The following is a 13,828-nucleotide window of genomic DNA, read 5'->3' as shown; positions in this document are numbered from 1 at the left end:
TATGGCCTCTCTCCAGTGTGAACTCTGTGATGATAACGGAGGCTCGAACTAAAAGTAAAAGATTTTCCACATTGACTGCATTTATAAGGCCTTTCTCCTGTGTGAACTCTCTGATGGTAATTGAGGGTGGAACTAGATGTAAATGATTTCCCACATTCACTACATGCATAAGGCCTTTTTCCCGCATGAGTTCTCAGATGATAGGAGAGGGTGGAGCTAGAAGTAAAGGACTTTCCACATTCAGTGCACACATAAGGTTTTTCTCCTGTGTGAACTCTCCGGTGTTGAATGAGTGTCGACTTATTGTTAAAAGATTTTCCACATTCACTACACTCATAAGGTCTTTCTCCCGTGTGTACTCTCTGGTGTAAAATGAGGTTATTTCTTCGAATAAAGGATTTTCCACATTCATTACACTCGTAAGGCCTTTCTCCTGAGTGAGTTTTCTGATGATACTGGAAGTCAGATCTGGAGATAAAAGATTTCCCACATTCACTGCACTCATAAGGCCTTTCTCCTGTGTGAACACTCTGATGATAACGGAGGGCAGAGCTAGTAGTAAAAGATCTCCCACACTCAGTGCACTCATAAGGCCTTTTCCCAAGGTGGCCTCGCTCATGATACTGAAGTGTGGAACTACAAGTAAAAGATTTGCCACAATTGCTGCATACGTAAGGCTTTTCTCCTGTGTGAATCCTCTGGTGTCTAACAAGTGTCCACCTATTGTTAAAGGATTTCCCACACTCGCTGCAGTCATAAGGCCTTTCTCCAGTGTGAACTCTATGATGATAACGGAGGCTAGAACTAAAGGTAAACGATTTCCCACATTCACCGCACTCATAAGGCCTGTAGCCTGAATGAACTCTAAGGTGTATAAGGAGGTTATTCCTTCGGGTAAAGGACTTCCCACATTCACTACATTCATAAGGCCTTTCCCCAGTGTGAACTCTCTGATGATAACGAAGAGCTGTACGGGTGATAAAAGATTTCCCACATTCACTGCACTCATGAGGCCTTTCTCCAGTGTGAACTCTCTGATGATAACGGAGGTCAGACCTAGAGATAAAAGATTTCCCACAATCACTGCACCCATAAGGTCTTTCTCCTGTGTGAGAGCTCTGATGATAACTGAGGGCAGCGAGAGAGGTAAACGATTTTGCACAGTCATTACACTTATACGGTTTTTCTTGTGTTTGAACTTTCTGATATTCAATGGACACTGAACTATGACTAAACGGTTGCAAACATTCACCACACACATAACTGTTTTCGCCACTGTGTTGTTCCTGGGTATTAATGAGGACAGGTTTGTAGCTTAAGGATTTTCCACATTTGCTGCACGTGTACTGCCTTGGACCTGTATCAATTTTTCGATGCTGACTGAGGGTTGAGCGTCCCCTAAAGGTTTTCCCACCTTTGTCACACACATAAATACTTTTTTCAGTGTGGACTCTGCAGTGAGTAACAAATGAGGCTTTGTACCTGAATATTTTTCCACATTCACTGCACACAAAACATTTTCTTGCAATATAGACATCTTGGTCCTGAACAAGCAGGCGTTTGGGGTTAAAGGCCTTTTTGCATTTCCCTGGGTGGTGAAGGCTTGTTCTGCTCTGAGAAGGTGCTTCCCACTGGGGCCCTCCTTCGGCTCCTTCGCTTTATGAGGGAGCGGTGGCTGCCGATGTCCCAAGCTGGGCAGGAAGTCCCTCTCATTCTGCTCAGAGGCCAAGGTCTTCCCTGACAGGTGGGTGCTGTCGCTCTTCACGAATGAGGCCTTGTCCGCACGACGTCTGAAGGGCTCCCCTCCCATGTGCTGCTCCTTAAGCTGGTGACCGTTTACACTGAAATAAAATCGTTTTGCGCACGCCCCACACCTCAGCAGTTTCTGGCTGTGCTGTGTCCCCTGATGCTCGACCAAGTGGAAAATGTCCCTCAAGACTGGCCCGCAACTCTCGCAGGGGTGTCTCTTCTGGGAAGACGAGGCTGTCTGAGGATTCTTCCCCCGTGAGATTCCCACAGAAACCCTCTGTTCGCCGGGTGCTTCCACATCGTCGGCTCCACAGCAGCAACCTGAGCACAAAGAAACGCTTTTGAATTACATGTTGACTAAAGGGGAGGGAGAAACACATCTATATATGAAATGCTTTGCAAAGGAAGAAAATTCAGTTGAAGGACTGGCTGACTATTCTGTGCTTCTCAGCTTCTAAGGTCAGAAAATGGTGAAAACACACCAGGGGAAGGATATGGGTCTGACACAACAAAGAGAGGCACAGCATACAATGCATTTCCTATTGCAACGGAGTCCTGCATATCCTTCTCTGCTGCTGGAGCAGAGCTGGGGAGAAACATGCATGTAAGAACATTACTATGCAAACACTAGCTGCTGTCCAAGGTCAATACAGACACTTTCAACACCTCACAGCACATACGTGAGGGGCAGTGTTGAAGAGCACTGAGGAAAGAGCGGTGAGAGAGCAGGCGAGATGGGAGTCCAGGGAGGGGGCACTATCCCTGGGCTAGAAACCACAGTAGACACGGGAAAGTGCCAAAGCTGCAAGAGGAAGAGGGGAAATGGGTCTGGCTATTGGCAATGACACAAACCCTCTGGTTGAGCAAAGACAGGTTCATGGTATGATCTGAATAATGTCCTGACAACTCAATTTTCACAACAACCAGTCACTAGGACCACACCCTCTGTGACCCCACTTGGCCATGGCTGGAGAGAGACACATCCTGTGATACACGCAGAAAGGACTCTTCCCCAAAAGTCCTAGCAGGGCAACTACATACAACATGGATGATACACCGAAAAAACAGAACATGTGAATGGAGAGGTCTGTTCCAGAGTAACTCAGCACACAACACACCCAGAAACACATCTGGTGAGTAACGTCAGCAATGTCGTAGAGGAAACCAGCTTTTGTCACCAACAACAAAAAATTAAGGCAGCTCTTTATGAGCAAAATTTGCCCTTAGAGTTCTCCAGAACATAATTAAGACACAACAGCAGCCCATGGAGCATAAAAAGGAGAATACACACACAAAGAATAAACACCAGCATAGTGAAGACATCTGGAAAAGAAAAAGAAGTAAGAAAGGGGGAGCCATGTGTATCAGCCAAGGGCAAATGCCATTCCATTGCCACCGTCCAGCTCTGCAGAGGACGAGAAACCTTTTCCAGAAGGACCCTCAACAGCTCGCGCTACATCTGAGGACACCCACAGTTTGCACAGCAGACTTGGCCGAGTGACCGCAGGCATGGATCCCAGCTGCCTTCTCTAGAGGCCCCACCCCATACCCGCCAGACCCCAGAGCCACAACTGTTCCTGAAATGCCAATATTAGATAACCTGACCCCATTGCTGTCACAGGAATGCCCAGTTCTCAGGCACCAAAGCCGTGGGCAATATGGAGTAGCTGAGCCCTCAGACACTAGCTCCTTGTATGTGTCCCTGTGCTCTGCTCACAGGCGAGATCACTGATCAGTGTGGGACTGCATCTCACAGAGCAAAGTCAATGCCACTGGGGGCTCTTACAATCAGACACGAATTCCCCCATCACCACGAGGACACCCTGCACTCAGCACCTAAAGCAGGGGTCCTCAAACTACGGCCCGCGGGCCACATGCAAATACAAATATTGTATTTGTTCCCGTTTTGTTTTTTTACTTCAAAATAAGATAGGTGCAGTGTGCATAGGAATTTGTTCATAGTTTTTTTTAAACTATAGTCCGGCCCTCCAACGGTCTGAGGGACAGTGAACTTGCCCCCTGTTTAAAAAGTCTGAGGACCCCTGACCTAAAGGGAACAACTGAGCCAAAAACATTTCCCTTGAGAGAACAAAATCAGGTTGTCTACAGCCATCCTCTCCACAGGTGTGAGCACACAAAGCCTTAGCTACTGAGGAACCTGCAATTTCACTAACACTGACTTCAGGTTACACAGCTGCAGACATTACTCGGTTTGGCCTTAGAGTCAGAACTGCAACACCAACCAAGTCCGCACAGTGACACCCCAACACAGGCGAAGCTCTTCCCACCAAAACCGTTCCAGAAAAGTCAAAGTAATTCACCCTATGAAATGTACAGACATCAACACAAGGCTACAAAAAACAAACATGCAAACAAAACATTTTTTCAAAAATCAAGGAAACATGACACCCCACCAACCAAAGGAACACACAAATTTAACAATCACTCCAAAGAAATGCACATCTGTGTATGGTCAGAAAAGGATTTCAAAATAAATAATTTAAGCAAGCCCAGGAAGCTAGAAATAAATAAAATAAAATAAAGGACACACAATTGCCCTGGCTGAGATAGCTCAGTTAGTTGGAGTGCAGTCCTAATCACAGGAAGGCAACAAGTTTGATTATCAGTCAGGGCACATACCTATGTTGTGGGTTAGATCCCCAGACAAGGGTGCGTACAAGAGGCAACAAATCAATGTCTCTCTCACATCAATGTTTCTCTCTCTCTCACCCCCCGCTTCTCCTTCTGTAAAATCAATTTAAAAAATAAAAATGCAAATTAAAAAAAGACCAGAAAACGCTATACAAACAAAATAAGATTTTTCATCAAAGAAATAGAAAATATACAAGAGAAAATGAAAATTATTGTGCTGAAAAATAAATGAAATGAAAAAATGCTATAGAGAGCATCAATAGCTCACTTGATCAATCAAAACAATGATTCTGAAGATGAATGTTGGTCCTTTGATATTACGCAGTCAAAACAAATTTAGAAAAAGAGAATAAAGAAATCGTACATGAATTATGGGTTGTCATGAAATAACGATATTCACGTTATGGGAGTTCTAGAAAGAGAAGACAGAAAAAAGGGATAGAAAGCTTATTTAAATAATGGCCCTAGCTGATTTGGCTTAGTGGATAAAGGGTCGGCCTGCAGAATGAAGAGTCCTGGGTTCAATTAAAGTCAAGGGCATGTACTTGGATGGGGCATGTACATAAGACAACCAATCGATGTGTCTCTCTCACATTGATGTTTCTGTCTCTCCCCCTCCCCTTTCCACTCTCTCTAAAATTCAGTGGGAAAATATCCTCAAATGTGGATCAACAAAAACAAAAATTTTAAATAATGGAAACAAACTCAGAAAATCTGGAGATAGAAGCAGTCACCTAAGTGCATGAGGCTCATAAATCCAAAAACAGATTCAATTCAAAAAAGGCTGCACCAAGAAACATTAGAATAAAAGTCAAAAAGAAATGACAAAGAGAATTTTGAAAGCTGCAAGGAAAAAGAAACTCATCTCATTAATACCAGGGTGATAAAGGCAGGAGTGGTTTTCTTAGCTGAAACACTGCACTCCCAAAGAGAGTGGGCCGGTACGTCATAAATGCTTACAGGACAAAACTGCAAGCTCAGATACTTTGCTCGCAAAGGTGCCCTTGAGAAATGAAGGTGAGACACTTTCCCAGGCAAACAAAAGCCGAGGGAGTTCATCAACACTTCCCCTAGCCTATGAGAAATGCTACAGCAAGTAGTTCAAGCTAAAATGAAAGTATACTAGCTAGTAACATAAAAATATCAACTAAACTGATAAAGTATACAGTTAAATTCAAAATACTCTCATTTGCTAATGGTTACGAAATATAAAAGATGTGAAATGGACATCAAAATTATGGGGAAGGGGGATGTAAGAGTAGGGTTTTGTCCGTACCCAGTTTGGCTCAGTGGATAAAGGATGAGCCTGAAGGGGTCCGGGTCGGTTTCCCGGTCAAGGGCATGCACCTCAGCTGCAGGCTCTATCCCTGGTGCCAGTTGGGGAGCATGAGGTAGGCAACCAATCGAAGTGTCTCTCTCAAATGCATGTTTCTCTCCCTGTCTCTCCCCCTCCCTTCTACTCTCTCTAAAAATCAATGGGAAATAATATCCTCAGGTGAGGATTAACAACAACAAAACGTAGAGTTTTGCTTTGCAATTGAAGTTGATACCTTAAAATAGAAAGTTTTAATTATAAGATTTTATATAAGCCTATAGTAATCACAAAGCAAAATGCAATAGTAGATATGCAAAAGACAGAGGAATAAAAACACACCACTTCCCTAGCTGATTGGGTCTGTAGGTAAGAGCACTGGCCTGCGGACTTAAGGGTCCCAAGTTCGATTCAGGTCAAGGGCATGTGCCTGGGTTGCGGCCTTGATCCCCAGTAGGGTGTGCAGGAGGCAGCTGACCAATTCTCTCTCATTATTGATGCTTCTATCCCTCTTTCCCTCTCAGAAATCAATAAAAAATATTTATAAAAAAATACTATCTATATCTCTATATCTTTATATATCTCTATCTATATATACAAACATATATAGATTAAATAGAGAGAGAGAAAGAGGGAGAGAGACGGAATTTTAAAAATTTCCAAATTTGTTTTAGGTGACCAGCAATAACCTGACACCAAAGCCAGATAATGACACTATAAGAAAAGACTATTACAGCCTCACATCCCTGATGAATATAGATATAAAAGAACAACAAACCCTCAACAAATTAATAGCAAACAAAGTCACCAGCATATAAAAAAAATCATAAACTGTAATTACATGGGATTTATCTCTCGAGTGCAAGAATGGTTCATCATGAACAAAATCAATAAATGTGCTTTAGCACATTAACAGAATGAAGGCGAAAAAAATCTTATCATCACAATAGATGCAAAAAAGCATTTAACAAAATTCATAATTCTTTCATGATAAAAACCACACAAAATATTAGATGTAGAGGCCTGGGTTGGGTATCTCAATTGGTTAGAATGTTGGCCTAATACGCCAAGATTGCAGGTTTGATCTCCAATCAGGACACATAAAGAAGGAATAAAAGAATGCATAAATAAGTGGAACAATAAACTGAAGTTTCCCCATCTCTCTTTCTCACTCTCCATTCCTCTCTTCCTTTATAACAAAAAAGATAAATCACCATGGCCCGTGTTGTTAAGTGATTAGAGCCTCCGCCCTTGGAAGAAGGGGTCACAGGCTCCTTTCCTGGTCAGGTTACAAGCCTAGGCTGTGGGTCCATAGCCCACCAGTGCAGGAGGTAACCGGGTCAACATGTCTCTCTCACATCGATGTTTCTCTCTCCTCTCCTCCTCCTTCTCTTTCACTCTCTTTAAAAATCACTGGAGAAAGTATCCCTGAATGAAATTTAAAAACATTTAAAATTACCCAGTCAGTGTCGCTCAGTGGTTGGGCGTCAACCTAGGAATCAGGAGGTCACAGTTCGATTCCCAGTCAAGGCACATGCACAGGTAACAGGCTTAGTCCCCAGTAGGGGGGCATGCAAGAAGCAGCCGAACAATGATTCTCTCTCATCACTGATATTTCTATCTCTCTCTCCTCTCCCTTGCTCTCTGAAATAAAACATACACACACATATAAAGGGAGTAAAACTGCCTGTGTTTGCAGATGACATTATCTCATATAAAGGACATCCTAAAAACTCCACCAAAACACCTCCAGCAGGAATAAATAAGCCCAATAGATTTGCAGCATTCCAAATCCACATACAAGTCAATTGCATCTTCACACTAACAAAAAAATATCTGAATAAGGAATTTAGAAATCAATCTCATTTATAATACCATTAAAAACAATAAAATATTTAGCAATAAATTTAATAAAGAAGGTGAAAGATCTGGACAATGAAAACCATAAGACAACTGATGAAAAGAACTGAAGACTCAAATTAATGAAAAGACATCCTGTGTTCTTCGATAGGAAGAATTATTGTTAAAATATCTCTACTAACCAAAGCAACCTGATTCCATGCACTCTCTACCAAAATCCAATGGAATTTTTACCAGAAATAGAAAACAAATCCTAAAACTCAAACTACAGATGATTTCTAACCGTCAAAGCAATTTTGATAAACAAGATCATCACTAGAGTTACAGGCATGAAACTTCATGATTTAAACCATATTACAAAACAAATTAATCAAAACTAACACAAATAGACACACAGGTCTAAGAACAGAATACATGCAGCCCAGAAAGAAACCCACATATGTGGTGGTCAAGTACTCTTTGACAAGGTCCAAACACACAAAATGGAAAAAAAAGTGTCTTCAATAAACAGTGTTGGACCCTGGCCAGGTCGGTCAGTTGGTTAGAACATTGTTCAGATAAGCCAAGGTTGTGGGTTCAATCCCCGGTCAGGGCACATATAAGAAACAACCAATGAATGTGTAAATAAGTGTAAGAGCAAATCAATGTTTCTCTCTCTAATTCACTCCCTCTCTCTCACTTGCTCTGTGTCTCTAAACATAAACCAATGAAAAACGATGTTGAGAAAACGGGATATGCACTTGCAAGAAAGAAACTGGGGCCCCACCTTACACGGCTCACAAAAATTAACTCAAATGCATTAAAAACCTAAATGTGACATGAAAATTAAAACTCCTTGGGGAAGAGAGGTCCTGGACATTGGTTTTGGCAATGATGTTCTTGGATGTCACCAGCAGACAACAAAGACAAAAATACAGGAGCTGAGCTACATCAAACTAAAAGGCATCTGCACAGCAAAGAAAGCAGTCATCAGAAATGAAAAGTGAGGCGGGCGGGGGAGAGGGAGTGCCTTGGGCAAAATATACTTAAATAAAAATAAAAAAAATTTAAAAAAGAAATGAAAAGTGAGAAAATATGTGTAAAGGCTGTCTCATAAGGGAGAGCCAAAATATACAAGGTGTTCATACAACTAAATAGCAACGAACAATCCAACTAAAAAATGGGCAGCCGTGGCCGGTGTGGCTCAGTGTTTAGAGCGTCAGCCCTAGCACAGAAGGGTCTTCGGGAGCATATTGGAGACAACAAGTCTATGTGAGACATCACATCAATGTTTCCCTCTCTCCCTCCCCTCCTCCCACTCTTCTACTCTCTCTGAAGAGAAATGGAAAAAATATCCTCAGGTGAGAATTAACAAAACAAAAAAAGGGTAGGGCGATACCGGTTTGGCTCAGTAGATAGAGCAGCCGTGGGCAAACTACGGCCCGAGCCGGATTCGCCCTTTGAAATGAATAAAACTAAAAAAAAAAAAAGACCGTACCCTTTTATGTAATGATGTTTACTTTGAATTTATATTAGTTCACACAAACACTCCATCCATGCTTTTGTTCCGGCCCTCCGGTCCAGTTTAAGAACCCATTGTGGCCCTCGAGTCAAAAAGTTTGCCCACCCCTGAGATAGAGTGTCGGCCTGTGGACTGAAAGGTCCCAGGTTCGATTCCGGTCAAGGGAATGTTCCTTGGATGCGGGCACATCCCCAGCAGGAGGTGTGCAGGAGGCAGCTGGTCGATGTTTCTCTCTCATTGATGTTTCTAACTATCCCTCTCCCTTCCTCTCTGTAAAAAATCAATAAAATGTATTTAAAAAAAAAAATGGTAGGAAGCTTCCTTTATAAGATGAGTGAGTTCTAAGGATGTACTTAAGAGCATGATGACTACAGTTAATAATGTGATATAGTTGAAATTTATTGAGAGTAGGTCTTAAGCATTCACAGCATAAAAATATCAGGCAATGCCGAAACCGGTTTGGCTCAGTGAATAGAGCGTCGGCCTGCAGACTGAAAGGTCCCAGGTTCGATTCCGGTCAAGGGCATGTACCTGGGTTGCGTACACATCCCCAGTGGGAGATGTGCAGGAGGCAGCTGATCAATGTTTCTCTCTCATCGATGTTTCTAACTCTCTATCTCTCTCCCTTCCTCTCTGTGAAAAGATCAATAAAATATATTTAAAAAAAAAAAAATATCAGGCAACTTCAAATGGGGAAAGACGTTTAATTAATTTTACTGTGGCCATTATCCTATATAATAAAGAGGTTATATGCAAATTGACCGTCGCACCCTTGTACAAAATGGCCAACCCCATATGGTCACAAGATGGCCGGCAGGGAAGGGCAGTTGTGGGCAATCAGGCCAGCAGTGGAGTGCAGCTAGGGACGACCAGGCCAGTAAGGGAGGGCAGTTAGGGGTGAACAGGCTGGCAAGGGAGGGCAGTTGGAGGCAATCAGGCCAGCAGTGGAGCAGGTAGGCGTCGATCAGGCTGGAAGGAAAGTGGTTAGGGGTGATCAGGCTCAGAGGCAGAAGCAGTTAGGGGCAATCAGGCAGGCAGCGAGGTGAGTGGTTGGGAGCCAGCAGTCCCGGATTGTGAGAGGGATGTCAGACTGACGGTTTAGGCCCGATCCCACCATAGGGATGGGGCCTAAACCAGCAGTCGGACATCCCCCAAGTGGTCTCAGATTGGAGAGGGTGCAGGCTGGGCTGAGGGACACCCCCCCCATCTAGTGCACAAATTTCGTGCACCGGGCCTCTAGTCTTTATATATCCTATATAATAAAAGAGAAACATGTAAATTAACTGTCCCTCTCCTACACTCAAGCCACACCCACCAGCCAATCAGAAGCAAGTATGCAAATTAACCCAACTAAGATGGCAGCAGCCACGGACCTGGAATGAGCAGGAGGCTTGGCTTGCCCCAAGCAATGGAGGAAGCCAAGCTTCCTGCCTGCCCTGGCCGGCCCTCAGCTCTGCTCAAGGCTACAAAGTTTCAATTACAGAAGATAAATAAATCCCAGAAAAAAGAAAAGAAAAGAAAGTAGAGGCTGGGAGTTTGGGTCACCAGGGGATAATAAATAAAATAAATTTATTTAGCCCTAACTGGTTTCGCTCAGTGGATAGAGCGTCAGCCTGCGGACTCAAGGTTCGATTCCGGTCAAGGGCATGTATCTTGGTTGCAGGCACATCCCCAGTGGGGAGTGTGCAGGAGGCAGCTGATGGGTGTTTCTCTCTCATTGTTGTTTCTAACTCTCTATCCCTCTCCCTTCCTCTCTGTAAAAAATCAATAAAGTATATTAAAATAAATAAATAAATTTATTAATAAATTTATTTGATCATATAATAAAAGGGTAATATGCAAATTGACCCTAACAGCAGAACAACTGGGAATGACTGGTCACTATGACACACACTGACCACCAGGGGGCAGAAGCTCAATGCAGGAGTTGACCCCTGATGGTCAGTGCACTCCCACAGGGGGAGCTCTCCTCAGCCACAAGCCAGGTTGACGGCTGACAGCATGGCGGTGGTGGCGGGAGCCTCTCCTGCCACTACAGCAGCGCTAAGGATGTCTGATTACACCTTAGGCCTCCTCCCCACTGGCAAGTGGACATCCCCCGAGGGCTCCCCGGCTGCCAGAGGGATGTCTGACTGCCAGCTTAGGCCCAATCCCCCAGGAAGCGGGCCTAAGCCAGCAGGTGGACATCCCCCGAGGGGTCCCAGACTGCGAGAGGGCACAGGCCGGGCTGAGGGACCCCCCATGAGTGCACAAATTTTTGTGTACCGGGCCTCTAATATATATAATAAAATCAGTCCACTGTACACTTTAATGTTTACAAGTCTGTATTGCAACCAGGTTAGGAAACAAAAAAGGAAAACAGATGTAAACACTACACATTTCAGGAGAGTCTTAAAGCAAAGCCCAGGCTTCAGATTAGTAATGACCCAGACAACACCTGCAAGTCCTGGCACAGATGGGCAGGAGGAAATGACAGCTACAGAAGGGATCGAACCCTGGGAGACAGAAGTGATATGGATCTGGACACATTCACCCAGACACTGAGAGGTGAATCCATGAAGCTCAATGCAGTACCACTTACTGACCCTGAATCCCTTCCCAAAAGGGCTCAGTATGGGGACTGCAGGAGGGAGCAGAGGGCCGTGCACACCCACCAGCCCCAGCAACACAGCAACTGCCCAGAAAACTGGGGAGGCAGCAGTGCTGGGGTCCAGGCCCGAGGACTGAGGGAGGGGACGAGGGAGGGAGGAGAGTCCAGGCCAGGTCCCTGGTGAGGCTGTGAGTCTTACCCAGAGAGGACACAAGTGCAAAATTCTCCAGCATTACATGCAGATACAGGCGTCTCTGAGCCTCGTCCACCAGCCTCCATTCCTCCCGGGAGAAATGCACGGCCACATCCTCCAAGGTCACGCCGGCCTGTAATGACGGGGACAGAGGGAACTATGACCATTCTGTGCCTGAGAACCCACAGTCCCTCTCCCCACCCATCTGCCCCTCACGCCTCCTCCTCCCCAGCTCCCACCTCAGAGGAACCCCACAGGTGGGCACAGGTGCCAGGGGAGCCCACCCGACCCTCAGGGTCCCTTTAGGCATGAGGCTCTGCCCTCAGCAGCGCCAGGCAGGAGGGCACAGAGATGGAACCCAGTTCTGTTCCTGGCGGGCAGGGCCCCATCATGCCATGCCTTCCCCTCGGGGTCTCTAGATGGTGACAAGGCCCCACCAAGCTTCGGCTCAGGCTTCACCTGTCAGTCCCCAATGCTCGGCCCCGGAACCCTAACTCCCACTCCCCCCCAATGTGCACAGCCCTCTGCAGACTGTACCCCTCACACCTCCAGGCCCCAGGGGCAACCCCCTGCCATGCACTTGGGGAGACGGCGCTAGGAAGGCCTCCTCTGGGCATCTGACCTCCACCTCCCCCCCCCCTCCCCTGAAGCTCAGAGGTCGTGACTCCCTCCCACTCCTGTGTGGTCCTCCCTGTGCTCACCCCAGGCCCGAGGGCACCACGCCAGGCACAGGGACATTAACAAGGACCACATACCTTCAATTACATTTGCCGACCCCTTTGGGCATGACAGAACCTGACCCTCACGTATTTTATTAGCTTTGATGAGCCAGAACAATGACATAGCCAGGAATTATATTTTGCTTTTAGTCAAAACAATATCACACTTGTCACCTTTGTCACGGGCATAATATGCCGTTCATACCCCAACGGAATTTTTAAAAATTACCCCATTAAATAAATCAATTAAGTAGACTGGCTGTGCCAAATTTAGATGGACTGGCCGTGTGCATATTAAAATCTTTGTAACTTGTGGATTTCATTTAACTATATATTTTTCAAGTTATCTTAAGATGTTCATAAATTTGCCCTATCCGGCTTGGCTCAGTGGATAGAGCGTCAGCCTGTGGACTGAAGGGTCCCGGGTTCGATTCCGATCAAGGGCACAGGCCTGGGTTGCAGGCTATATCCCCAGTGTGGGGTATGCAGGAGGCAGCCGATCAATGATTCGCTCTCATCATTGATGTTTCTCTCTCTCTCTCTCTCTCTCCTTCTCCTTTCCTCTCTGAAATCAATAAAGAAATATATATAGAAATATCTATATATATCTATATAGATATTTCTATATATATTTTTTAAAAAGAAGATGTTCAGCCCTGACCGGTTTGGCTCAGTGGATAGAGCGTCGGCCTGCGGACTCAAGGGTCCCGGGTTCGATTCTGGTCAAGGGCATGTACCTTGGTTGCCGGAACATCCCCAGTAGAGGGTGTGCAGGAGGCAGCTGATCGATGGTTCTCTCTCATCGATGTTTCTAACTCTCTATCCCTCTCCCCTCCTCTCTGTAAAAAATCAATAAAATATATTTTTAAAAAATGTTCATAAATTTAACGTTTATTAAAGATCTGTTTTTGTGAAATCACGGGGATGGATAACAATAGCAAAGCATATGGGGGCTATGGTATCCTATTTGCATAATAAAACCCATTTAATAAAATTCCAAAAAAAAAAAGAGAAAAGGACCGCATCGGCCCAGGTCTCACCCACCAGGAACCGGAAACTCCCGCGCCCCCAGCGCGCACCCCCACATTCTGGGGGCTCCACGCGGGAGGGAGGCGGGAGCTCCATTCGGCTCCGGGATCCTCCGCCTCCAGCACCGTCCGGGCCGCGTCTCCTCCCGGAGCCTCAGCCGCCCGCTCGCCCGGGAGTCACGTGACCCCCGCCTCCCCCTTTCCCTTCGAGGCCCGGGGCCTGC

General features: G+C 45.3%; 1 protein-coding gene across 1 annotated transcript; it reads right to left on the bottom strand.

Moving 5' to 3' along the window:
• Positions 1 to 1,167: 1,167 nt before the first annotated feature.
• Positions 1,168 to 13,746, bottom strand: LOC106695214 (zinc finger protein 587B-like). The gene is made up of 3 exons (XM_014448890.2): positions 13,621 to 13,746; positions 11,864 to 11,990; positions 1,168 to 2,070 (listed from the first exon to the last, which is right to left on the bottom strand). Exons 1-3 carry the CDS (start codon positions 13,699 to 13,701, stop codon positions 1,316 to 1,318), a joined length of 963 nt encoding a protein of 320 aa, XP_014304376.1. The 5' UTR covers positions 13,702 to 13,746; the 3' UTR covers positions 1,168 to 1,315.
• Positions 13,747 to 13,828: the final 82 nt, after the last annotated feature.

This window comes from Myotis lucifugus, unplaced genomic scaffold (genome assembly GCF_000147115.1).
Source record: "Myotis lucifugus unplaced genomic scaffold, Myoluc2.0 scaffold_951, whole genome shotgun sequence".
Lineage (NCBI taxonomy): Eukaryota > Metazoa > Chordata > Mammalia > Chiroptera > Vespertilionidae > Myotis > Myotis lucifugus.
This window is presented reverse-complemented; position numbering and strand designations above follow the sequence as displayed.